The sequence below is a fragment of the Amphibalanus amphitrite genome, unplaced genomic scaffold (assembly GCF_019059575.1).
Source record: "Amphibalanus amphitrite isolate SeventyFive unplaced genomic scaffold, NRLGWU_Aamphi_draft 000102F_arrow, whole genome shotgun sequence".
Taxonomy (NCBI): Eukaryota; Metazoa; Arthropoda; class Thecostraca; order Balanomorpha; family Balanidae; genus Amphibalanus; species Amphibalanus amphitrite.
In genome coordinates, this window is record NW_024881597.1 from 235,250 (window position 1) to 262,385 (window position 27,136).

Sequence of the window (27,136 nt, forward strand, 5' to 3'; positions counted from 1 at the left end):
CGCTAAAATTCATTGTTTGCGAGGCAGCCCAGGGAGGGAGGAGAGAGCAAGAAAGAAAGAAAGAAAGAAAGAAAGAAAGAAAGAAAGAAGAAAGAAAGAAAGAAAGAACGATAGAGAGAGAGAAGGAAAGAGAGAGTGAGAGAGGGAGAGAATGGGAGAGAGAGAGAGAGAGAGAGAGAGAGAGAGAGAGAGAGAGAGAGAGAGAGAGAGAGAGAGAGAGAGAGAGAGAGAGAGAGAGAGAGAGAGAGTTTGAAACAAGTGCTTACTACCCTCAAACCTTCTGCTTAAATGCGGCTGGATCTGCACTCTATACTGACCTACTTGCAAAAAGAGGTTTACTGCCTTGTTTACATCCCAAGAGCAAAACAAAATAATCGAGAAAGTCAGGATATCCTCAAATGATGGCAGAAGTGTGGCGTAGGGAACGCAATGACGCTGCCTAATGAGTTGGGCTGAATGTTTGCCAGCTAAGCGACGGAAGTGGTTGTCCAATGTGCAATTATGCCTAACAAGTGTGAATTATTCAGAGGAAACGGCCCATTATGAGATGATATTTAAGTTCGAACTGGGCAATTCCACGACAAATCACCCAATTTTTTTCCAATTGTTCACCATGACCTCTCCGATTTTGCTCAAATTTGGCATGTAAGTTGACCTATAAGCACTACTTCGTCCCAGTAAATTTTTAGTCTCTAGGTCACAGGGGTCATGAGATATGGGTCATGCAAATTTTTAGGTTTTCCGGAACATTGAAATATAAAGTATTTTTTATCTCTGCAACGGTTCACCGGATCAAAAAAAGTTATATATGAAATAAGAAGCACAAAGGCTGGTGCGTCTAGCAAAAATGTGAACGAAACCCCAGGGTCATTTTTTGACCCTTTGACCTCGTGACCTTTTCTTGACCCCGTGACCTTTCAAATTTGTCCTATTTCAAAAATTCTGATTTTTTCTATCAGAGATGTCTTATCCATGCTCTTAATAGTGGTATGTGATTTGGTTGGTATATCGGACCCGTTGACCTCAAACTGAGGTCAACAATGTGGTCATGACCTGACATGAAAATGACATCTGCCGAGAACGTCGAGAATTATAGGCAATATGGGTGTCATATGAAAGCTTACTTCACGGAGAATACATTGGTGGTGTTTTTGAGTAGGTATGGGCCGGGTCAAGGTCACATTAGGTCAGTGACCTAACACAGCATTGTGTTCTTTGAAGGTGGCGTATTTTATTTGTTTGGTAAGCCCAGTGATTAGCATTCAGCACACAATAAAAAGGAAACAAGACGTCATAAAACACCGTCTGTCTTTATTCAAAAAGCACAGATAAAATCCATTCACCCATATACACACACTCGCACAAACACACACACACACATACATACACCTTGTTCGAGGAAGATCTTTCACACAAACCTCAGTAACACACGCGGTGTGAAGAACGAGTCTCAGAAGACTAGGAGAGCTTGAAGGCTGCTATGGTGTGGGAGTCGAGCGGTACAAAGCGGTGAAACGTCCTGGTACCTACTACCTACCCTTCACCGTGCGGGCACTTGTGAACCGTTCTCTTTCATTTTCGTCTTCGTTCCTGCTATTTGCGTTGCCGAAACGAAGAAGAAATGCATTTTATCGGTAAGGTGGTCCTCACAGTATTACCAATACCATCGCATGCGCTTTTGCCATGCGAGGTGGCAAAAAATCCACTCACATTGAACACCGAAATCCTCGGCATGATGACATATATTTGCAAAATTGTATTTGTTCTTGTACTCGGACGCTGCTCCGTCAGAGAAGTAGTGTATTTTTTAGTCTTGGGCATTCATTTCAAATGTGCATTCAAATGCGGCCAAGTGCAAGACCATCACCTTCACTTTGCGCTCATCACCTCATGTCGCTTCATACGCGCTCGACGGTCACCAGCTCGAAAGATGTGTTAGCGTGCGTGACCTTGGTATCATCTTAGATAGCAAGCTTAACTTCGCAGACCATGTTGACGCTATAATCTCGAAGTCGAACCGCATGCTGGGCTTGCTGATGAGGAGCATGCAGGTCTCGACACGGGTGCATCGAGCGCAGTTCGACTGTGTCGCAGCCCTCACCGCCTACAAGGCGCACGTGCGTTCCGTAATGGAATACGGCTGTGTTATCTGGTCGGGTGCCGCTGTCACCCACCTGCGCCGATTAGAGCGACTACAGCACCGTTTTCTCATGTGGCTGGGCGCCCGGACACAGGCGAGGTGCCCTTCACTTGACTATGCATCGCTGCTTAAACTGTTCGGCTGCGAATCAGTGAGGTCACGATTCACACAGTGTGACATCAACTACATGCGCTCCGTGTTCAGTGGTCGCTTGGACTGTCCCGACATCTTGGCCATGTTTTCTCTATCGGCACCCGGCCGTCGCACGCGCCGTCCCGAGCTCTTTCATGTGCCGCGCGGAAGAGTGGACACTGTGAAGCGAGGATTTCTGATTCGTCTTCCCCAGCACGTGAACTCGCTTGTCCACAGCAGCCCCGAGGCCGATTTCTTTATGCCTAGCTGCAGGCTAAGGTCGGAGATAGCCAAATTTGCTGACGACCAGGGAATATACTTAGCCTAAGGTCATTGATATAGCTCCTCATGTAGCAACTAGCCGTTACCGGTTTTATTCTCATTGTCATTGTCTACGCTCATTTTTCGTCTTTTTTGTCTTTTTATTTCATCCACTGTCATTCTTGCTTATACCTACACTCTTTTAGGATTACAGGCTATTGCCTGTGCTGATTACTTTTAGGGGATTTCTCATGTCAGTATACTTTTAGCCTCGCTCATTAGCCAGGTGCCTATACTTGTATATTCTCTTAGGCTTTTGCTCATGTCTTCTATATTCTTAGGCTGTTGCCTGTCGGTTTACTTTTAGGCTCATGCCATCTTGTTAATTTATTTGGATTTTGATCAGTGTTATCACTCATATTTATTTCCATCCAGTGTGTGTGAGTGGTTGTTATTGTCAGTGTGCGACTGCATCCGTAAGTGGGGCTTTGCCTGTGGACGCTATGCCAATAAATAAACAAATAAACAAATGTGGGGAATAACCACTGCCTGAAATGCCGCTTCAGCTCCCGCGTCAGCTCCCGCAACGCAAATAGCAGAAACGAAGACAAAAATGAAAGAACGCTTCACAAGTGCCCGCATGGTGAAGGGTACCAGGACGTTTCACCGCTTTGTACTGCTCGACTCCAATACCATAGCAGCCTTCAAGCTGTCCGAGTCTTCTGAGACTCGTTCTTCACAGCGCGTGTGTCACTGGGGTTTGTTTGAAAGAACTTCCTCGAACAAGGTGTATGAATGTGTGTGTTTTTGCGAGTGTGTTTATATGGGTATGTGTGCATTTTATTTCTGCTTTTTGAATAAAAAAGACGTCCTATGACGTTTGTTTCCTTTTTATTGTATGCTGATCACTGGACTTACCAAACAAATAAAATACGCCACCTTCAAAGAACACAATGCTGTGTTAGGTCACTGACCTAATGTGACCTTGACCCGGCCCATACCTACTAAAAAACACCACCAATGTATTCTCCGTGAAGTTAGCTTTCATATGACACCCATATTGCCTATGATTCATGATGTTCTCGGCAGATGTCATTTTCATGTCAGGTCATGACCACATTGTTGACCTCAGTTTGAGGTCAACAGGTCCGATATACCAACCAAATCACATACCACTATTAAGAGCATGGATAAGACATCTCTGATAGAAAAAATCAGAATTTTTAAAATAGGACAAATTTGAAAGGTCACGGGGTCAAGAAAAGGTCACAAGGTCACAAGGTCAAAAAATGACCCTGAGGTTTCGTTCACATTTTTGCTAGACGCACCAGCCTGTGCGCTTATTATTTCATATATAACTTTTTTTGATACGGTGAACCGTTGCAGAGATAAAAAATACTTTATATTTCAATATTCCGGGAAACCTTAAAATTTGTATGACCCATATCTCATGACCCCTGTGACCTAGAGACTAAAAATTCACTGGGACGTAGTAGTGCCCATAGGTCAACTTGCATGCCAAATTTGAGCAAAATCGGAGAGGTCATGGTGAACATGCCTATATAGGTGATCTGTCATGGAATTGCCCAACTGCAAACTCCCTAAGCACAGAAGATAATCAATTTCATGTTGTCTTAGTACGATGCACATCACCGTTTCAGGGTATGGTTGCAGCATGCCAACATTATTGGCAGCGGTGTGGCATGAAGATGTCACTAGCCACACCCATACCCGTTGTAGAGCGAACAAGATCTGTCCGCCAACAACGACTACAGATGTGGCTAAAGTAACTCGAAAATGGCTCTTCAGCGCGGACCAAATGCAGCCCTGTTACGGCTAAAAGAATATGGCGAGGCAGCCACCTCGGCAATGTAACCGGAAATGACCGAGGGGAAGGAGGCGGCAAGACAGTCTAACCACAACCGTGGCACTCCACAACCGTGGCACTAGACCGAGTACTCAGTACACCTCCAGACACCGCCTAAGAACGGTCACAGAACGCGACATGGCCTGAGCACAGACACGACGCGCGGGACAAAGGGCCGCAGTCTGGGAGGCAGTGGCGGATCCAAGGGGGGGGGGGTCACATGGGTCATGGCCCCCCTTGAGGCCCGGGGGCCCAAAGACCTGCCAGGGGCACCACCGGCCTATCAGGGGTATCACAGTCCTGACAGGGGCACCACAGGACCGCCAGGGGCATCACAGGCCTAGCAGGGACACCACGGGCCTGGTGCCCCTGGGCCCTGACAGGACTGTAACGCCCCTGACAAGCCTGAAGTGTCCCCGGCAGGCACGTGGTGCCCCTGACAGGCCTGAGGCGCCCCTGCAAGGCCGGTGGTGCCCCTGGCAGGCCTGTGGTGTCCATGGCAGGCCTGTGGTGCCCTTGCTAGGCCTCTGGTGCCCCTGACAGGCTTGTAATGCCCCTGGAAGGACTGTGGTGCCCCTGGGCCCTGACAAGCCTGAGGTGCCCCTGACAGGCCAGTGGTGCCCTTGCTCGGCCTGTGGGGCCCCTGGCAGGCCTCTGGTGCCCCTGACAGGCTTGCGGTGCCCTTGGAAGGACTGTGGTGTCCCTGGGCCCTGACAAGCCTTAGGTGCCCCTGACAGGCCCGTGGTGCCCTTGTTAGGCCTGTGGTGCCCCTGGCAGGCCTTTGGTGCCCTTGCTAGGCCGCTGGTGCCCCTGGCAGACCTCTGGTGCTCTTGCTAGGCCGCTGGTACCCCTGCGCCCGGAGAGGACTGGTGCCCCTGAAAAGTCTGAAGTGCCCCTCGGCAGGCCCGTGGTGCCCCTGACAGGCCCAAGGTGCCCCTGCGAGGCCGGTGGTGCCCCTGGCAGACCTCTGGTGCCCCTGGCAGGTCTGTGGTGCCCCTGGCAGGTCTGTGGCGCCCCTGGCAGACCTGTGTTGACTGGTGCCCCTGCTAGGTCGCTGGTGCCCCTCACAGACCTGTGGTGCCCCTGGGCCTTGACAAGCCTGAGATGCCTGGCTATGACAGGCTCGTGGTGCCCCTGATAGACCAGTGGTGCCCTTGCTAGGCCTGTAGTGCCCCTGGCAGGCCTCTGGTGCCCCTGCTACCCCTGCGCCCGGAGAGGACTATGGTGCCCCTGAAAAGCCTGAAGTGCCTCTCGACAGGCCCGTGGTGCCCCTGGGCCCTGACAGGCCCAAGTTACCCCTGCGAGATCGGTGGTGCTCCTGGCAGGCCTCTGGTGCCCCTGGCAGGTCTGTGGTGCCCCTGGCAGGCCTGTGTTGACTGGTGCCCTTGCTAGGCCGCTGATGCCCCTCACAGGCCTGCGGTGCCCCTGGAAGGACTGTGGTGCCCCTGCCCCTAGGGGTGCTCATGGGCCCAACAGGCCCGTTGTGCCCCTGACAGGCCTGTCGTGTATACTTGCTAGACCTGTGTGCCCCTGCTTCCTGGCAGGCCTGTGGTGCCCCTGGCGGGCCTGTGGCGCCCCTACAAGGCCGTAGTTGCCCGTGACAGGTTTGTGGTGTCATTGGAAGGACTTTGGTGCCCCTGACAAGCCTGAAGTGTCAAGGACAGACCCTTTAGACGCCAGGGTCAAGTTCGTCGGACTGACAACGATTTGCTTACCTGATAACGTTCCTGGTAAGTAGTAAGTACTCACTACTCAGCGTCCACAACATATATACACATAGCACATTCATATATACTTGCTTACAATTGGTAAATGTGGTTGTGGCTAAGAGTTAAGATACTGACTGAAAAAAATAAAAAGAAAAAAAACTGAAAATGGGGCGCCCACCAAAATGAAGTGGACGAAATCCGTTGAGTTTTTAATTTTGGGTATAGGTAGGGGCACCACTTCGATTCATGACCCTCCCCTTGGAGTTTTCCTGGATCCGCCCCTGCTGGGAGGACTAACGTCGAGCAGAAAAACCGAGCGGCATCGATTGGCCGGCGGCTCCGCCACGGTGGCGGCTCGCCGGTCGCTAAGAGCGACACCACTCGTCGGCAGCGATAACACCCCGCGGCGGCGGCGGCGGTGCAAAAACAGCACCCGCCGGGTCAATGGGGAGCCTCTGCGGCCCGTCCGACCGCGCTAACCAAACACGGCGCGCAACGGAACGCCGTCTGACCTCTGCGCCAAGATAGGGGAAATGTCACGGACGCACGTTCGGGAATCGGGTCACACGGAGAAGGTAAAGAGCAGGTTGGTCGCTAGGTGAAACTAGCTACAGAGCAGAGCCGGAGTCGCCTGAACTCGCATAACACCGAACAATAAAAGGTGTCACTCGAGACATGCAGCCTCTACCCCACCAAAAGTAAAGGCCAACCATGCCATTGTTGTCTTAACCCGCGCGGGGCTGGGGGGGGGTAAATTTTACCCCCCTCGCGAACTTTTGCAATATCTCAAAAACGGCGGCGCGTAGCGCCGCCAAACTTTCAGTACCTTTTCTTACATCAATTTGACACGTTCTCTGAAAATTTGAGCGAAATCCGTCGGAAAATTTTTGAGAAATTGACGTTTTAGTGACGTCATGTTCGCCATTTTCGCCTCAAAAACGGCAAAAGTTCAAACGCCGCTAGCATCTTCATTTTTAAAGGAATCAAGACGTAACAAAAAAGGTTATACGTGATTCTACTTTGTCTATCAAATGGCTATCGCGGTTTTTTGAAAATTGTGGATTTTGACCCAATTTTTTTCAAAAAACTGACTTTTTTGGGAAAATAATTATAAAATCCAAAATTTTGAGTGTATCGAAAAAACCGGAATAAATGTCAGAGAAGTGGTCTATGTGCACCTACATACCAATTTTTAGAAGAATCGGCTCAGAAATGTGGAAGTTATTCAAAATTTTATGACGTCACGACACACAATTTTTTTGAAAAATGCATTTTTTGAAAGTTATAGACCTCGTACGGGAACAAAAATAGCACCATTCGATTCGCCGTGAAAAACTGCATCAGATAGACACCTTTTAAGACCTTAACAACCAACTTCAAAATTTGACCTCACTTGACCTGACCTTGACCTGACCTCGACCTGAAATTCATCCAGAGGTGGTCCATATCACTTATTGAGTGTGCCTATTGAATTCTATGAGTAAAATGACCCATAAAACATGTGTCGCACATGCCCTTTTCTATATTTTGTTTTTGGTGACCTGACCTGACCTGACCTGACCTTGACCTTGACCTCTGAATGATATTGTATGCAACGAATATTGTCTTGGTAGCCTAAGAACACGTTTTGGGCGAGCAGTCTCAGTCCATGACTCCATTCTTCGGCAACTACGGTGCAAGGCCGATACTGTAGGAACTTGCAATTTGTACCCTTGACCTGACCTTGACCTTGACCTCAAACTTAAAATAAGTACATGTTTTTAGTTGTTCGGATGAGATCTTTTGATTGGCGTTTGAATTTTCCAAATCGGACCATTAGTTCGGGAGATAACAGGGGGGGGGGTAAAATTTACCCCCCCTCCCCCAGCCCCGCGCGTTCGGCTGGAGACCCCAGCCCCCGCGGGTTAATAGACTCAGTCCAAGTGAGGTTATGCTCCGTCCTGGTCGCAAATGGTTCGGTCTACCCGAACCGGGTGGCTCACCGGTCACACCTGGGACTGGGTGAACCGTTAGTGCGGAGACACCGTCACCAGGCGAGTGTGACTGGTACTGTCGGGTGAGGGAGGGTCCGTCCCCCCCCCCCCCCCCGGCACCGCTGCTGGGAAAGCACCTCAGCAAGTCATTACTTGAAGGAATCAGTAAAAATGGCTTATATTCTATCTCATAATGGATAGTATTGCAAATTCAATTGATACTTCATTGAACTAGTTGATAAGCTCTTTTATCGAATTCCAAGGAAAACCTTTTAAAATACAATGTCGTTTACTCTACGGATTATGCAACAGGCGACACCAGAATCGACCCACTCATCAAGTAATTAACATATAATAGGAATAAATAATAAACTTTTGTTCAAAACAAAAGGAAACAAACTAGCAATCTGATGCGATAAAAATACCAATAGATACTTACGGCTGATTACAGCTGTAACAAACACTCCCATATGGTTATTACAGCCATTCCACGCAAAACGTAGGGACGACGCATTTCAGTATATGCTCAATTCCCCATATTATTTACTGTCCATAGGATATCGTAGCCATCTACTGCAAATTACGTCGCTATCAAGTCCTGACCCTGGGTACGTTTCAGGGTCAAATGTTTCCCGTGCCACGTGAAGCCCGACATCAAGCCGATCACGCCTTGGTGACGATAACCGATCAGTGTCGATAAAAGCACATTACCGCCCCCAAACCATTCAGCGTGGCAGCTACAGACGGGACGGGGGAGTCCAGGGGCGCCCACACCGAATCAGCGCTCGCCGCCCCCGCCCGCAGTCGTAGTGTAGGGACGCGGTCGGTCAGTCTGCGATCGATAGCGGATCAAAGGTTTCCTTCACCGTCTCTTGAGCCGCAGGTGGCAGACGAGGTCATCGGGAACTCAGCGTATGACGCTCAGACTGCATACCTGATCAGTGCGTTCAGAATTGTCAGTGTTTCTGGTTTACAGGCAGTCTGTCGCAGTTGGCATACGAGGTCATCGGGAACTCAGAGCATGACGCTCAGACTGCATACCTGATCAGTGCGTTCAGCATTGTCAGTGTTTCTGGTTTTTAAGCAGTCGAAGCACCACCATAAAGGCTAATGGCTAACGTAAACATAACAAAGCCCCTTGCACAAAAAAGTGACTTGGACGGAAGATTTTGACGCGTTTAGCTCGGATCGGGTCCCAGCAAATTATCCCAGCAAATTATCGGAGCACGCCCGCCAGCTGGGTCAGACACAGCTTCGACCTTGCCCTGGGGACAAAGCTAGCTGGGCATGTGCCTAGGGACAGACACCAATCCTAGGGAATGGAATGGAATGGATAGACAGATGCCACCCTGTCCCAGTGGTACAGCTGGGACTGTAGACCATGTCCTAGAGACACAGATGGCTACGGCCCTGCCCGAAGGATACAGTCAGCAGCGCCCTTCCATAAAGATACTGACAGCTGCGGCCCTACACTAACTAGTGGCACAGACTGCCGTGCTGCCTACCTCACATTACCTCAAAGTAAAAGCTTAACATTATTCTAAAGTTCGTATGGATTTGCAATAGTTTGAATAGCACCACTATCTTAATTTAATTTCATCTACCAATTTATACAGCCTACTGTTCAGTCCGGGCAGGCCCAAACCAAGGCAGCTCTCTCGGGTGCCACGGCGACCCAGCGCAGCGTCCGATCCATCTGTTATCAGACAATGGCCGCGGCGATGGCTCACGACGTGGCACGTAAGGTGGGGTCATTTATAACCGGTGCCCGGCCGGGACACCAGCGCGGCGGCGCCCGTGCGGTCCGGTCCGGGGGCGGTGTTACTGTCCGGGCCGGAACCGCAGGGGAGGGGAGCGAGAGGTGACACTAGGAGGCAGCAACGACGCCCTACCACATAACTTATGAGCTAGTAGAAAACAGTTCAGAAGCGTACCATCATCAACTGCACCATGCCATGTGATCAGCCTGCCTCACTATGGATCACTGGAATCTCTGCAGAGACTCAGTGCAACCCATGCACCTTACGGCCATGCGGTGCCCTCCTCCATCCAACAGTTCATCGTAAGACGCCGTCCCATCCTCCTGTCCTCTTCAGAAGATCACAGGGAGGCATCCCACCCTTTTCGGCTGACCAAAGGACGCCAGTCCATCCCATCCAGCAGATTGCTGACCGCCGTGATCTCACCTGGCATCCCATAAGGCGGCTGGCGGCGCCTCACTCTGTTCAGCCCGAGCCGACATTGACATGCAGCCAATGTGATGCCTCCCGGTAATACCCAATTACGCTGGGCGAATTCGATTCAGTTAGGTCGGAGGCTGAATATCAAGGCGATGCACTCCTCGGAATACCATGAAATGGTAATCTGATTGACAGCATAATTATACGTCATCAAACAGTAAATTAGCATAGCAAGTAACAGACTCACATGAAAAGTAACATAAAAGCAGAGTAACACACTTGAAAGGAATACAAAAACAACTACATTTTCAAATTTTGGTTTGATGTTTTACACGTAGACTTCCGTAGTCCATTCCGTCCGCCCAGTAGGTATCTCAAGAACATCAGATTACCAGTGGTGAGAGCTCCGGTTCAACTCGGTTTAGCGCTCGATATGCGAGTGTTTGGTCTTAAATACGTATGGAGGGGGATGGAAAATGCAGCATTTTTGCGCGCATGAGCACAAATGACCTTTCTCGCGGTGAGCGCGAGCCCAGCGCCATCTACGAAGTGACTCGGAGTGAGAGCCGGCTGCGCCCGGCCATTTCACCGCGCGCGTTCGAGGGGCGCGGAAAAAGGCGGAACAGCGTGGACCTCCTCAGGTGAGCTCTGATACAAGTAGTCATCTTGACAGTACTCATAGCTGACCTGGAGTTGTGTTTCGGTACACAAAGATCCACTCACGTTTGGTGTCGTCTCACCGTGTTCTGGTTCAAGTGCAGGGCAGCATGGATACCACAGTTATGTGGCTCATTTATTAATTTATGCTGCGATACCGACTCCCCGGGCGCGCAGGGCGGCTCAAGGCCGGCGGCTCGCGCCCGTGCGGCCGAGGGCCGGCCAGCTGGGTCACGCGAGTGGGATTCCACCTGCCCGCAGGCAATTGGGCGGGGCCGCTCCGTGCCGCTCAGCGCGTGGGTCTCTGGTTCCAAAACTATGCTGTCCAGACGGCCAAAAAATTTGGGCAATGGGAGTAAAAACTTTGGGATAAATTACTCCCTCTGGGCGAAGTAGTAGAGGCTTCTCTCCCGGAAAGCGTCACGTAAGAGCCCGCCGCCCGCCAACCCCCTTCATGATTTTTCCGGTCGCTAAACATCGAGGGCTAGTAATGTGCATAACTTTTGCAATATGCAGTTGGGCCCGTACGGGTCGGCGCTTTATAATAAATGCTGTATTTATAGCAATCAATTAATGCATATAGATGACGCCAGACTGTTAAATTTTATAAGTAAAACCGCAAAAAGGTAAAAAAGTATGACAAGCCGATTTGATGAATTTTTCATTTTGCGTTCATAATGCGCTAAATTGCCTGCAGATGTTGCTGCTCGTAGGCGACAGCTTTGCCGCCCACCTTGGGTCGCGCATAGCTCCCAACGGCCCCATCCAGGCCGCAGGATGGCGGGGCGCCTGTGTTGGTCGTGAAGATTTCCGGCGCTGGGTCATCGGGGAGGTGGCGGTGCGGAGGCCCGACACCGTCATTATTCTCGCCGGCGGCAACGACCTCGCGCGGCCCGATTTTAGGCAACGTAGCCTAGCCGGCCACCTGAGGGAGCTGGCGCTCGGGGTAATAGCGGCGGGCGCTGAGACAGTCATACTGTTCCCCATCCCGCCGCGCGACCAGCTACGAGCCAATGATGTAGTGCCTGCACAGTACCGGCGTCGGAGGCGGTTAACCAACCGCATCCTTCGTGCCACCTTCCGTCGGCGGCCCATCGTCTGCTTCCCTTTCCACTTTCCTAGTGGTTTTCTGGGCGCCGACGGCGTTCACCCGTCAGAGGTCGGTTGGCAGGCCATATGGTCTTTCGTCTCAGACCACGCATAAAGTAAGTAAAAAAGACGTGCAGCGATGTCCCTCACAGGTCGTATTGTCACACCCTCCTCCCAAAGAGCAAGTTGACTCACCCTAACATAACCTCGTCGTGCCGCCCCCCCCCCTAACAGCCCGGCATGCTGTGCTGCTGTTGATCGGAGTTGTCATATTTAACATAAAAATAATAACGATCATAATGTTGATGTAATAATAGTTTGATGATACTAATATTGATATTAAACTAATTATAATAACAAGAATAACAAAACGTAAAATTGCATGTCGTCTCATGCCCCAAATGCAGGTCCAATGTCATGGACGGTCATCTCGTGCCCGTATTCGGTGCCTGGTGTCCTGGCATGTCGTCTCGTGCCCCACCTGTAATGTTCGGTCCTGTTGGCTCGTCGTCTCGTGACCCACCTGTACTGTTCGGTCTTGTTGGCTCGTCGTCTCGTGCCCCACCTGTAATGTTCGGTCTTGTTGGCTCGTCTCGTGCCCCACCTGCAGTGTGCGGTCTTCTTTGGCATGTCGTCTCGTGCCCCGCCGCAGTGTTCGGTCTTCCTGATATCTTATTCGTGCATTACCGACCAACACAACAAGTGTCGCCTCACGGTTTGAGACGTGGCTCCCTGTTAGCGCTGGTATAGCGTGTTGCCTTATGGGAGTGTATAACATTATAAGAGTACGGGTCACCGGTTGATGTGTGCCCGTCCCCCCCCCCCCACTGCAGCCGAGAAGGGCTTACCCAGCCCCTGCGGCTGGGGATATTTCCTTACCGGCCTAATGTTGTCTCTTCCTCTTTTCATGTTCTGCTGGAGACATCATGCCGAGGATGGCAGGAGCGGCGGCCGGGTCCCGGGCACGGGTTACCCGCAGCATGTCTGCACTACGCGGCGTTACGGCACCGGCCATGGCCGGCGCGTCACGTGCCACTAGCCGTCGGCGCGTTTCTGAGATGCTACGCAGCCCAACAGTCCGAGCGCCGGTCCGCGATGAGCCTCTCTCTCGGGCCTCGCCTCAGGCGGCTGCGCCGGCTCCTGCACGGGACGAAGCTGGCGACACCCACCCGCAAGATGCGTGCACGCTGAGCCCTGCTCAGCTGCAGCAAATAGTGTCCGAAGCCGTGCGGGCTGCGCTGGACACTGCTCCGGCTGCGCTCGCAACACACCAGCTGGCACCAAGCGTGCCTCAGGACTCGGCCCCAGCAGCTGCAACAGTGCACGCCAACCCTGCCGCTCTGCCGGCCGTCGGCCAGGTGCCAGCTCGTCTAGATAGCGCAGCGGCACTCTTCCCAGTCCCAGGTATGGACACCGCGGAGTCTGCAGTAAATGTGGCAGCCACTCTTCGCCATAACATCGTTAACAATAAATATGTCGACATGTGCCTCCTATTAGATGCGCAGGCGGATCAGCCCGAGGATAGAGATCCCATCCTTCGCATTGAAAACGGTAGGCTTCGCTCAGTGCGGCCACAGCGTCTCATCAGTACTTTCTCCACGTGGTGCGTGGCCTTCCTCCGCTTTGCGGAGATCTACCTGCAGGCTCACCCTGCTGACGCTCTTGGGATGCTACGTCACATGCAGCAGGTCAGCGGTCTGACCGCACCTGGATTGGGGTTCGCGTGGCGTGAGTTTGATGAGCAATTCCGCCGCGCTCGAGAGGCCGACCCTGCCCGCTACGGCTGGGGTGCCACCAATGCCAGTTCGCCTCTCTACCTGAACGCCATCGCGCGCGGCATGGGTGCAGCCGCGACGGGTCCTAACTCCGCCACTGGTGGGGTCACCACCGGTAATGGGACGGTTTGTTTTTCCTTCAACAAACCAGGCGGATGTACACGGGGCCGCTGTAGATTTGCCCACATATGCCGTGTCTGCCACGGGGAACACAGCATATTCGGATGCCCCCGGCGATCCACCTTTCCAAGGAGCACCAAGGAGTCCAAGCCGGTCACCGGCGCACCCCGAAAGTGATTCTGTCCCGCCCACTTTGGAGCCGGCGAGCAGCGTTCCACCCTTGTTGCTCTCCCAGCTCCTGGTAGGGTACGACACTCGCCTTGCTGCACGCCTCGTTGATGGCTTTCAAAACGGGTTCTCTACTGGGTGCGCTAGTCTCCCCAGAGGCAACGTAGAGCATAACCTCCCATCTTGCCAGCTCGCGCCACAGGCGATCGATTCATACATTGAGGCAGAAAAACGGGCGGGACGAGTCGCTGGCCCATTCTTCGGCGCATGCTCCTGGATCAAAAAATTTTCGCCAATTGGTCTTATTCCTAAGAAATCACCAGGGTCTTTTAGAGTCATTCATCACCTATCCTCCCCGGCCGGCTCATCGGTGAATGACTTTATTCCGCGTCATCTCACCGCCGTTCAATATGGATCTGTTCACGACGCTGTGCGTCTCCTGGCCGCGTACCCTCATCCCTACCTAGCCAAAACAGACATTGCCAATGCCTTTCGCATCATCCCTATTCGGCCGTCGGAGGCAATCTTTCTTGGTTTTCACTGGCGCGGTGCCGCATACCTGGACCTGGCCTTGCCTATGGGCTGTGCCAGTAGTTCACAAATTTTTCAAATGTTCAGCGATGCATTAGTTTGGATCGCTCAGACCAAGTTCGGTGCTGGACCGATGGTGTCTGTTCTAGACGATTTTTTGTTTATTGGAGCCTCGCAATCTGACTGTCAGCGCTCGCTGGACGGGTTTCGTCGCATGTGCGACGCTTTGAGGGTGCCACTAAAGCCTGAAAAAACTGTGGAGCCCTGCCGCTCTCTCCAGTTTTTGGGGGTGGAAATAGACTTAAACTCACAGGAGCTTCGTCTGCCACCGGCCAAGGTAGAGCGGGCAAAATCAGAAGTACAGTCTCTTCTAAACTCTCGTAAAGTTCCACTGGCCCGATTACAATCATGCCTCGGGCTGCTAAATTTCGCATGCGTGGCTGTCCCACTTGGTCGACCATTCTTACGGCGGCTGTTCGACCTCACTCGTGGTATACGGCGCCGGCACCATCGTGTCACGATGAACAAGGCAGCGAGGCTCGACTTGGCCGCCTGGCGGGTATTTCTGAATGCGTTCAACGGCCGCTCGTTGTTAGACGGCCACCGGTGGGAGCGTGAGCCTGGTCTTATCCTAGAGACAGACGCCGCCGGCGGCGCCGGGCTCGGTGCCATCTGTGGTTCGGCATGGCTGTTCGGGTCTTGGCCGCCCTCCCTGTCTGATGCAGACATCGCAGTAAAAGAAATTGTAGCTATTGTAGTCGCAGTACGAGTCTGGCATCGGCGCTTCGCAAGCCGCTGCATCATCATACGCTGTGACAATTCCGCTGTGGTGCATTGCATCACGACTCAGTCATCCCGCTCTCCCGCTATTATGCATTGGCTGCGTCAGCTGTTTGTTGTCACTGTGCTCAATGATATTTTGGTGCGCGCGGTGCACACACCGGGAACGTCAAACGCTGCAGCTGACGCTCTGTCCCGTGGGCGGGTACAGTTTTTCCGCAGTCTGCGACCGGAAGCGGACAGCCAGCCCACCTCCTGGGATTGGAAGGATTTCGCCACTCTGCAGCAGTCTGCCGTCTGACCACAGCTGCTCTGGCGCCATCGACGGCTCGGGCGTATCAATCAATTTGGAACCACCTGCGTAGTTTTCTTCGCAGGCCTGAACATCTCCCCTTGTTTCCGGTCTCGGTACATGAATTGGCAGAGTTCCTCGCGCACCGCTATGGTGAGGGATGCAGTGCCGCCACACTAGCGGGCATCGCTTCAGCGATTGCATACGGCCACAAAATCCGAGCGCTCCCTGACCCGTCAGGCGACTTCTTTATACGGCAGATGCTCACGGGAGCGCGTCGTCTTCGACCGGCGCGGGACACCCGCATCGCCCTTTCGGTGTCTGACCTGGGCCGGCTGTGCGATGCGCTTACGCTCATTTCCATCCCGGTCACAGAACGCCTGGCGTACCGCGCCATTTTCACTCTGGCATTCTTTGCCCTCCTTCGCCCCTGTGAGGTCGTATGCGGTGGTAACCAGCACTATCTTCGTTTTGGAGGCGTCTGTCTGAACGGTGACAGGTTGTCAATATCGATTCCCTCATCGAAAACATCGTCCAGCCCGTTCACGACTCAGCTCGTGGCACGGCCCGACATCAAAGTGTGTCCCGTGGCCGCCATGCGCGAGTTTCTGAGACATCGTGGTTCGGGGCCGTTGCAGGATGCTTTTTTCATCACCGCTAGAGGGCGCCCCGTCACATGTGACAAACTCAATCGGATTCTGCGCCAAGTGGGGGGTTTGGCCGGCATCGATCAGGGACACTTATCTGCTCACTGCCTGAGAATTAGCGGTGCGTCACATGGAGCCAGCATTGGTATGTCGGTGCTCCAGCTAGAACAAGCTGGGCGATGGTCATCCGGTGCATTGCGTCGATACCTGCGACGGCCTGTATCAGTGCTCAGTGCAACCCCCAGTGGTGGCTCCCAGGGGCAGCCAGCGCTGGCTCGATAGCTAGTATCGGTACCAGTAACGCTGTCTGTCCCATCATGTTACTAGTTGTGCGCCGCGGTGGGCTTGTCTGAACGGAATGTCCTAAGTATACGTTTCTTTTGCGTGTGTGCAAGATATCGTTTAGTTATTGCGCTGCACCGTGCTGGCCCGGCTTCTCAGGACGGTGCCAGAGACACGGATCAGCCCGACATGACCATCAGTTGTACTACTAACCAGCTTATCGAATACATCGTGCAGTCCGCGCACATGTGTCGTCGCGTCGCGCGCCCACAATTATGCATTTCACGGCACCATGTCCGAGTCAGTCTGGAATTAAGTGACTTACACTGTTCGCGGGTTCGGTTGGGGGTTGTGGGCTTTCCCTCACCCAAAGACAGGGTGTGGGAAAAGGGAAAATACATGGACCCAGAACCACACCACTGTCTTTGCAAGCGCGAACATACGAGAAATGCAGCATTTTTGCGCGCATGAGCACAAATGACCTTTCTCGCGGTGAGCGCGAGCCCAGCGCCATCTACGAAGTGACTCGGAGTGAGAGCCGGCTGCGCCCGGCCATTTCACCGCGCGCGTTCGAGGGGCGCGGAAAAAGGCGGAACAGCGTCCACCGTCCACCCCTCCGCCGCCAACTGGGCAGATTAACGATTCGTAAAATGTATGTTGCATTTTCAAAACGGTGCTGAGTATCACAAGTTACGATTTCATGTATGCTTGTTATCATCGGCCATGGCTTTCCCTCACCCAAAGACAGGGTGTGGGAAAAGGGAAAATACATGGACCCAGAACCACACCACTGTCTTTGCAAGCGCGAACATACGAGAAATGGTTGTTGAAAGCAGCTGCAGCCACCTGAAGTTGGTAAGTCGGATGTGCCGAGTCCGACCTAGACAGCACTTAAAACTTTAACCTATAAATTATCCAAATAACGTGAAATTACCCGATCGGATGGCGGACGTCAGGGTATGCGCAACAGGATCTGCTCAGGGCGGGTAATTGCGTTGTAAATCTGCCCATCCAGATTATCTGAATAAAATAAAATATAAGATACAAGTCCCATACGAGGACAATTTAATGCCAATTAAAGCATTTGTGAGCGAAGTACATAACAAACAGTTTGCTGCTATCATTGGAATTACCCTAAGATAATACATAAATATATTTTCCAATAACATTGCTACATCACCGAAGACCTTCACTCCCACTTTTGGAAGCAAGGTTTCAGTTGGAGAGTCAGAAGAACCAAGCCTCATTGTCAAGCACAAAATACATTTGCTTGAACGAGTCGACATCGTACGGGTAAACACTTTCCTCCGTGGGCAGTCTGGAGGCCATTTCCGCTCCGCAGGACCTCTGATGATGCCCGCCGTTGCCCGCTTCCATCCCACTGTTGCCCGTTTCCATCGAGCTCGGTTCCAGCACGCTGGGCGGCGCCCCAGAAATAGCCGATAATGACGTTTTTGTGCCGGGCAGAGTCGAGCCATATTACCACCGTTAGCTGCAGCAGGTGCGCGGCCCGGGGAGAGGGGATGCAGCTCCGGGGGCTGGGGAGCCACAGGAGAGAGAAACACAGCTCTAGGGGGAGATGAAGGTACCACAGCCCAGGGAGATAGAGGCGCAGATCTGGGGACTGGGGAAGCCGCAGCCCAGGGAGAGGCAGGGTGAGGGAGCAGCTCTGGGCGAGGTAGCGATGGCCTAGAAGCGTGGGAGAGGCAGCCACAGCTCGGAAAGGGAGGGGATGGGAGGCCACAGCTGGGTGGGTGGGCTGGCAGCGACAACGCGGGGCAGTAATGGACCGAGAGGCACCTGGCACAGGGAAAAAATACCACGGGACGCCCCCCGCCCAGCGCTGTACTGCCCCAGCTCCAGCACAGCACTCAGTACTACGGGGCGGCCACCGGCCAGCACAGGACAGCAATAGAAAACAGGACGGCTAGCCAGAATACTACTGCGCCATATGGTGCTCGCCACAGCCCGTCGGTCAGTGTACCAATGGACGGCGAAACAGGGTGACCTATCGGGGCTGAGCCTCTGCGTCAGTGCACTCGTCTCCGACGCCCTATACTGTACCCCAACCAGCCACGTCCGTCATCCGCCGACATTTCCGCCGTCGTCTTTAACGAGCCGCAGTTAAAATAGGAAGGCAAATCCGGCTCCAGGTTTGGCTCCCGTGGGCGGTCGAATTATGGACAGATCGAAAATGGGACGGCCACCGGCAGCCGCAGAGCTCAGCCACATTTCCAAAGAGGATTGGGCTGATTAGCGAGGTATGGAGGAAGCTAAAATATGGAAGGCCAAAGCGATTTTTGAGTTTTGTGATACACGAACCGGCAAAAGAGTATTGGCAAGGGCTAGCTAGTATGAAGACGTAATATCATGTGCCGCATTCATGTTAGTGCCGGTACACAATATTACAATGATATCCGACCGTTAGTAAAATCAGAATCCTCAGAAGTGACGATCACAAATCCTCGCGATCATAAGTCCTCAAAGGGTCACAAGTGGTTTGTCGCGCCTATCCCATAGACAGCCGCGTGACTCCTTCCACTCGTCAGCAGAAGTCACGCTGCTGGGAAGACGCCGGTCTAACAGATCGACCACCGAACACACCCTGATCAACGTACAGCTCCGCGCCGCTAATGAACTCCGGTCCGGCTCAAATCTCGGCACACGTTCACCGAAAACCCTGCCAGCGACGAGAATGGAACGGTCCTCCGCCAGATACTTTACACACTGCGGTGGAGAGCGTCGGGCGTCGACTCTGGGACTGTTAGCATTGACCATTTGCGGAGAGGAGCAACGAACGACCGCGTCAATTAGTGAACACTGAACAGGGTAGTAGCCATTGCGATTTTATTTCATTTTATCATTTTTCCTCGCAGTGCGGTGAGCACTGAGCACTGAGTGCGTCGGTGAGAGGCTGGTGCTCACCGTTAAGCCGCGGTGTGCTGGCCGCTCGCTATGGTGAGAGGCTGGTGCTCACCGCAGCGTACTAGTGAGAGGCCGGTACTCACCGTTAAGCCGCGGTGTGCTGGCTGCTCGCTCCTCTGCTATGGTGAGAGGCTCGCTCCCCAGCTCCGGTAGGGTAGACACGCTGCTGTACACGCCATTCAGTGCGCTCCTGGAACAAAGGCACAGTGCCAGTCCGTTAGACATAGCACTCTTCACCAAATGCAGAGTACACAGAAGTAATGGCAAGCCACACACAGAAACGCGATAAAGGAGGCGGCACAATACTTGAACAAAAAAAAACCGATTGCCAAGCACAAATAAGGGCTCTTAAATTACTCTAGTAGCGGAGCACAACAAAGCACCTGCAACAAAAGCAAGGCAACGAGCTTTTTTGCTTTGCTAAAACAAATATTTCTTATTTGAGCCTCGAACTCCAGAAGACACCAAAAACAGATCAGCGTATGTTCTGGCGGTCGTTTCAGATGGTTCTGACAGCGGTATCAATCATTCCAGTGGTATCAGATAATCTGGCAGCGATACCAGTTCTGACAGCGGTATCAGACGGTTCTGATAGATGTATCAAGCAGCTCTAGCGGCAGTACCAGGCAGTTCTGACAGCGGTACCACACGGTTCTGGCATCGGTATCACACGGTTCTGGCGGCGGTATCAGATAGTTCTGACAGCGATATCAGACAGTTCAGGTGAAGGTATCAGTTCTGATAGCGATATCAGGCAGTTCTGGCAGCAATATCAGGCAATTCTGGCAGTGGTATCACACGGTTCTGGCAGGGGTATCAGTTCTGGCAGCAGTTTCCGACTGTCAGACCGCCGTACCACAGCTCGGCCGTCCCGTTCTCCGGTCCAGTAGGCCTCCGTCGCGTTACGATAGCGTCAGAGGTGATTTTCCGCCGTGTCGGGTCGCCGAGCTGGCCGGGACTGGCGTTATCAGAGGTCCGAGACTGAGAGCGCGAGGCCCGCGGCCATCCGGCGCGGCGCCCGCTGGACGGTGTCAGTGTGTCAGTGTCAGAAAGCCGGTGTCAGTGTCACAGTGCCGGTGTCAGTGTCAGAGTGCCAGCGTCTGTGTCAGAGTACCGGTGTCAGTGTGGAAGTGTCAGACTACCGGTGTCAGTGTCAGAGTGCTGGTGTATGTGTCAGAGTACCGGTGTCAGTGTGTCAGTGTCAGAGTGCCGGTGTCTGTGTCAGAGTACCGGTGTCAGTGTCAGAGTGCCGGTGTTTGTGTCAGAGTACCGGTGTCAGTATGTCAATGTCAGTGCCCCGCCGGTCAATACCAGTATGTCAGTGTCATAGTACACTCGGTGGCAGATTGATGTTCCACCACTCCCTCCCTAGTCCCTACCGCATCGGGCTCCCATGGCTCAGCACTGGCTGCTGCCAGTGTTGCCTGCCCTCAGCACTGCTCAGCACTGTCTGCCAGTGCAAGTGCTGCCAGTGCTGCCACTGGCAGCAGCCAGTGCTGAGCCATGGGAGCCCGATGGGTAGGGAGTGGTGGAACATCAATCTGCCCCCGAGTGTACCTGAAGCTGGCTTATTATTCGCTTATCTGAGTGAATACACAGTACCCTTCAGCATCTCTAACATCATTGATATAATCAGCAATAGCTCAGATATTTATGGAATTTCTAAATATCTGTCAATTTTCATCATCATTGTGATGATGTGCAACTTACATACCTATTAACTTTCAACATGCTGAGACCGTATAAGAGCCGACTTACAAGATACGACGGACTTTTTATCTTCGTTCATGCTCATAAGCTCCACGGGGAGTTAATGAAGACTGACCGAGCCATTCAGGGCAGCTAGATATGCCGAGAAACAATGCTTTTAGCCAGCTTTTCGCGAGTGAGCATCATTCGCTAATCCAGCTGAGCTCGTGGACAAGTTCGATTATGTCTTAGCAGTTCTCACACCGGCACTGCATCAAAATAATTTACGGATCACGCAAATGAACCTTCTTTGAAACAGACCAGAGATTCTGATGAATTTAGCTGTGTGGTGGATATTGTTTGGGCGGTCCGGTGTTAGGTTAGATGTAATTAGAATATGGGATGGAAAGAAATGGTAACAAATAGAACGTTTTGGAATCGTGGACGATAGCTAAAGACAGCTATATGTTCGTGCAATTTACATGGCATGAGCCAGGTATCATCTCGGGCGCGATTGGCCGTGAGTCACTACCCTCGATCGACCAGCGATCCTCCTATGGCGACACAGATTTCCAGTCTCGCCGGCGACTTGCGCATCCCCTGATCCCGCGTCACGTTTTAGCGGCACACCTGCCACCTCACTGCGCCAAATCGAATTGTACGAACCGACCGACCGGTGTCGGCACAGAAGCCGCACCGTACTAACTGAGTCGACCAGCCGCCTTTGAACGGTGAGCGTATTCAGCGCCCGTTCCAGACCTGCACGGCACCGGCGTCTCGACATAATCAAACGGCCAGGCGGGCGCAGCCAGGCAATCGAGTTGTCCAGGTAACGAGAAAGCGACTGAGAGAGGGATATTCTGATCCACAGAGCCACATCGAAGCGGATATATCGCACAGGCATGCGCGGCAAGCTGGACGAAGGAAATCACCACGAGGGAAACCGCAATGCTCACTTGTCAAAAACTATCACCCGTGTTGCGTGGTACTGGTAATAAACGGATCAAGATTAAACGTAATCTACAAGATGTTAACGGTGGGCCCGGTGACGACTATGTGGCCGAATGGCAAGTCCGTGGTCACACGCAATAAGCTACGCTTTGAGTGCACGGCTGCCCTTTAGTCATTCAAACTAAGTCCATCATAAAAATTACAGCCTGGTCAGCTTTCGTCCTAACTTAAAGGCACAGGAAACACGCATAAGCATACCTAAATTTCCAACTGCGACACCACTGCGACACAAGCTACAGTTTACAAATAAACCGATATTTCATGAGCACGCCGACGTTGGAGGCCTAGCAAGACGGGGAAAAGGCAAAAAAAAATCCCTGATACTGAGTGAGAAGGCAATAAGTGCAGGAACGCAAGACAATACGACGAATCATCCATAATTGCATTTTACTTATTCGTTCCGATGTTAGCAGACAGCACGTAAGATCGATCGAAGGGTAAATGTTGGGTCCTATAAACATCGTAATTTTCCTAAAATAAGAAGAAAAACCACGCATGACAGGATCAACCTCTCAACCACCATGGGCACTCCCGCGTACCACAAGACGTAGTGCCCATCACCAGACATCTGATATCTGATATCAGATATCTGAACGGTAGGCCACTGGCACCGACGATCATTGCCCGACTCCAGCAGCCCAGTACCTACAGACCAAAGCACCACGAAGGAAAAGTAATAGCTCCCTAGAGGCTTAACCAATCTAACCCACAATATAGGGAGCGGCAGAGGTCAAAACAGACCTGAATTTGTTCACACCACCAGGCACCATACGGCAACTCCGACAAACCAGACAATATCACATATCCTCCATCAAATTCGGCAGAACTAAACCCACAATGTGGAATCTGGATCGCATCCTCGGACAGACATTCAAGAAGCGCAGCGCGCCATCCATGAGGCGTCCATTCATCACTGTAAATCGGGCAGTGCCCAGTAGCGGACCAGAAAGGCTAGAAAGGCTGCCTCGACTCTCGAGCGCTGGGAGGGGGAGATAAAACTTTATCAGAGTCAAAACAAACCTCCTCTTCCGTTTAATTTTCTGTGTTGCGTCTTTGCCAGAGCACTGTTGCTAAAAATGACTGCTTCCTTTTCTGTTCGAGAAAGGCGACTTTTACAAAGTTCGGACGCTGTGAGGAGGAGGCAGATTCAGGGACCTCCGTGAGCCCCCTGAATCTGCCGATGTCCGGGGTCGCGCAGACCCATAGCCAACTGACCGCGCCGTATCGCGCTATGAGTTTACACAGCGGCCGACAATCACATGGTCATCAGCGGCACTGACGGGTTTTCCGCCGTGACCTCACAATATCGCAAATTACGTCATTGGACCGATGACAGCCCACGTCAGCACATGTCATGATCCGCCGAGTTTGGCGGCAGCTCAGCTTGGCGGAGCGGTGGGGATAATCTGCGGTATAGAGTTATATCGGCCGACATTGACGAGACAGTGGCGAAAAATAGACAAGGCGGCGGCCTGAGCTCCTCTTCTGGCCAGAGGGAGGGCTTACAATTCTATAAGAGGACGGCGACCTTCGAAGATAAGTGCCAATCAACGAATAACTATTACAGGGAAGAGGGAAAGCGGCCAGTATGGAGAAAGTAATGTTACCAGTGTCATTGCCCAGTGCTTCTATGGAACAGTGGAGAGCAGGCGCTTCCGCGTAAAAACGCGGCATAAATAAAATGTGTTCGCAAAAGCTAGCAGCCCTGCATGACCACCCAATCAAAGCACATTAGACAGAACTGTGAACAAGACACCTGTGTCATCAGACAGCGCCATTCCAGCGCAGCAGGCAGAACTGTCAGCCAGACAGTCCCATCACAGCGCAGACAGTCTCAGACACTGTGAGCTGACAGCGGTGTCACCCTCCCAGCGCCCCCCCCCCCCTGTCAGCAGGCAGCGCGGGCCGTCATAAGGCATTACGGCGGAGCGCAATGGCCGCTCTGGCGAGATTAATGGTCGCCGACCCCGGGGACACCATTACACGGCATCATCCCACATCCGAAAAGGTCCGGCAGTAACCATCATCCATGACATCCAGAGCTGGGTACGACTACTTCCGACTCGTTATCTGCAATATTATTGAGTGCTCGGACAGCTGTAGGTCAAACGGTTCCGGGTCGTTATCCCGAAGGTACCCAAGGGATTGCAACAGACGACGTTTTTGTGAGTGTCTAAGGGCATATTCAGTGTCGCTTTTTCTGCGAGAGAAAAGCCAACGAGACGGTCGGAAGAGAGCAAGACAGACAGTTTGCCGACACAGACGGGTGCAAAAAGTCAGACACTCGCCTCATAAATGAGACGTAACCACTGAAAACAAGCCAGCAAACCTTGCCTAGTATTGCGACGTGGCTGCAGGCACGCTATTCTAAATGTGTAAACAGTTTATCCGGTTGGAATCGCTCAACTCCCCCATCATTCGTTATCTTTGTGAGCAAAACAATGTGAAAGTTTGTTCTGAATAAATTTTCAAAATAGACGTAGGCCTCATGAGGCCTCATGCATTCCATTATTGCTGGGTACTGTGGTATCTTCTTTCCTATACGGTTTGAGCTCAACGCTGGCTTTCAAGCATACGAACATCCTGCTCAGAAAGGGAAAAACTATTTTCTTTTTGACAAAAAAAGCGATGCCGCCGGTCTTTGTTTCCTAGATACTTTAACTAAACGCCCGAATGGAGCCTGATAAATTGTCGGCCCAAGCGCTAGAGCCTGGGGGAGAAGTGTGGTACAATTCACGCGGTTTTCGAATGCCTGAATTTATGCATTCGATTGCGCAGTGTGATATGTATAGGAGAGATCCTGGCTGTGCCCGTTAGTTCCAGGACGGTTTGCAGGTATAGGCTCCTGGACTGAGGAATAGGATGCTCTATCCGCAGCTGGTCTGAGCATAATCTATGTATAGCAGCTGGTCTGACGAAAATCAGTGACGTGGTATTAGGGTATGCCGACATCATGGGACACCATGGGACATGGTATCAGTATGGGGACCGTATGTGATCGTTGCTGGACTGCCACTCCTGTGACCGTTTTGTAATCAGTTCGCGACCATCCCTGGTCCGAACGTGCATGTATCTGAGAGACCGGACCTTCCTCTCGGTCCCATCCATCGGTCACTAAGACAGACGACGCGCCGCCGACCTCTGTGCCGACCCCGCTGCCAGCACACGGCCCAAAGGTCACTGGTGCCGCGCCGGCGGCGGGTGCCACCATTAGTGGTCGCCCCGAGCCGCCGCGCGTCCGCCGGCCGGCCATCTATTGACCACGCGCGCTCGCAATGCATATCAATACGGCGGGCGTGTTTGTTTAACCAGAGAACGTGAGGCGCCGCCGCGCCGAAAAATATGTGTAGGCTATTCAGGGGCGCAACGACCGTGAGGCAGAACAAACGTCCATAGAAACGCGAGCGACACGATGTGAATGAAGGACAGCTCCGGTCAATAATCCATAACAGGATCAGCACGCAAAGTGTTTTGCATGTGACCGTCGAATGATGTTGCTACACAGACGAATGTCGAAAAACGGTGCCGAAAAAACGCAACTAGACAAACTTTTCGCGTCACAAAAATGCGTTTTTGCCAAAGCGTTTTTTCGCAGGTAGATAAAAGTCGACGTCAGTGTAAAAAAGGGAGGGAAGTCAAACCACTGAAATGACAAAACTGACTTGAGACTGGTCTGATCAAACGTAAATGGGAGATACAATGAAGAAGTGCCAACAATCCAGAATTCGTGAATTGCGTGCTCATTCGAGCTCTTTTCTGCGTGACTGTCACAGCGTTGGGAAAGCCGGAACTGAAACAGTCGAAATGAAAACAAATTGAAACCCTATGTAGCACTATAAACCAGTTGTAGACGAAAATAACGACAACAAACATACAGGAGCATTAGGCATGCTTTTCCCCGACATTTTTTTTTCGTATAATGGGAACGGTAATCAAGAAAGTCCGTTTTCATCTGGATCTATAAAAACTACATTTTCATGGATACATCATCATCAGATATGCATGGAAAAATGATAACGCAACACTAGCATAATGATGCTTTTGAAAGACCGTTGATTACACGACTATGAGTAATGGTCTCGGTAATTCAAAAAGAGCTAAAGCTTCAAAAGAGATATTGCACTATTCTCCATCACAAAGACATATGCCTGGAAGCAATTAAGCCTTGTAAAGAGATATCGCCTTCAGCTATGCAAGACGGGCTCAGCGGTAAGATGGCAACCAGCCAAGGACAGTTAAAGTATCGACTTTTTTGTCGAACTTATAGCCACAAAAGCCGGCACAACATTGTAGATCGTACATGACGGCATATCAAATGCCGCCAGTACATAATTCAAATTATGAGCCACGCTTGCGATAGAAATTGCACAAGATCAACATTGAACAATCCAATGACAGGTTTTGTGCTAAATAAGTTGTTCAACTTAAAAGTTATTTGTCTGAAAAGAGAGCTGTACGCAGACCGTCCCTGCCGACAGGGACGGTCGTCCCCTGCCCCCTCAAAAAAGTATATATAGGCATATCATAAAGCAAGTAGCATCCTAGCTATTGGTGGGACTGTCCGCCATGCATTACTGAGTACTTATTTGTTTACCGGGATTTTAGGGCGCCGACGGCAGCCCAGGCCCCTGTGCGCCCCGTGCCTTACTTGAGTTTTCGGATCTGCCTCTGATGTGTGAAGTGCAGCCGGGCCAGCTGGCGCTCGTTCATCAGCTGCTGGTGGGCCCTCTCGGCGCGCAGTCGCTGCTCCTGCACTGCCAACTGCTCGGTGACTCGCCGCTGCACCTCGTGCTCGATAAACGCGCCCATTCTGCGGTGACACGGGACATCATGAGGTGAGTTGGGTCCACGTTTCTATTCCATGATACAGGGAACACATAGGCAAGGCATGCGCCTGAAATGCCGTAA

At 52.0% G+C, this 27,136-nt stretch overlaps 1 protein-coding gene across 1 annotated transcript in view; it reads right to left on the bottom strand.

Annotated features, from left to right (window-relative positions):
• LOC122380614 (kinesin-like protein Klp98A) overlaps positions 1–27,136 on the bottom strand; it is a 118,464-nt gene that overhangs the window by 22,123 nt on the left and 69,205 nt on the right. The window contains exons 16-17 of the mRNA XM_043363920.1: positions 26,877–27,038; positions 19,612–19,718 (exon numbers count right to left, since the gene is read on the bottom strand). Coding sequence (XP_043219855.1) covers positions 19,612–19,718; positions 26,877–27,038 — 269 coding nt within the window. The remainder of the gene's footprint in view (positions 1–19,611; positions 19,719–26,876; positions 27,039–27,136) is intronic.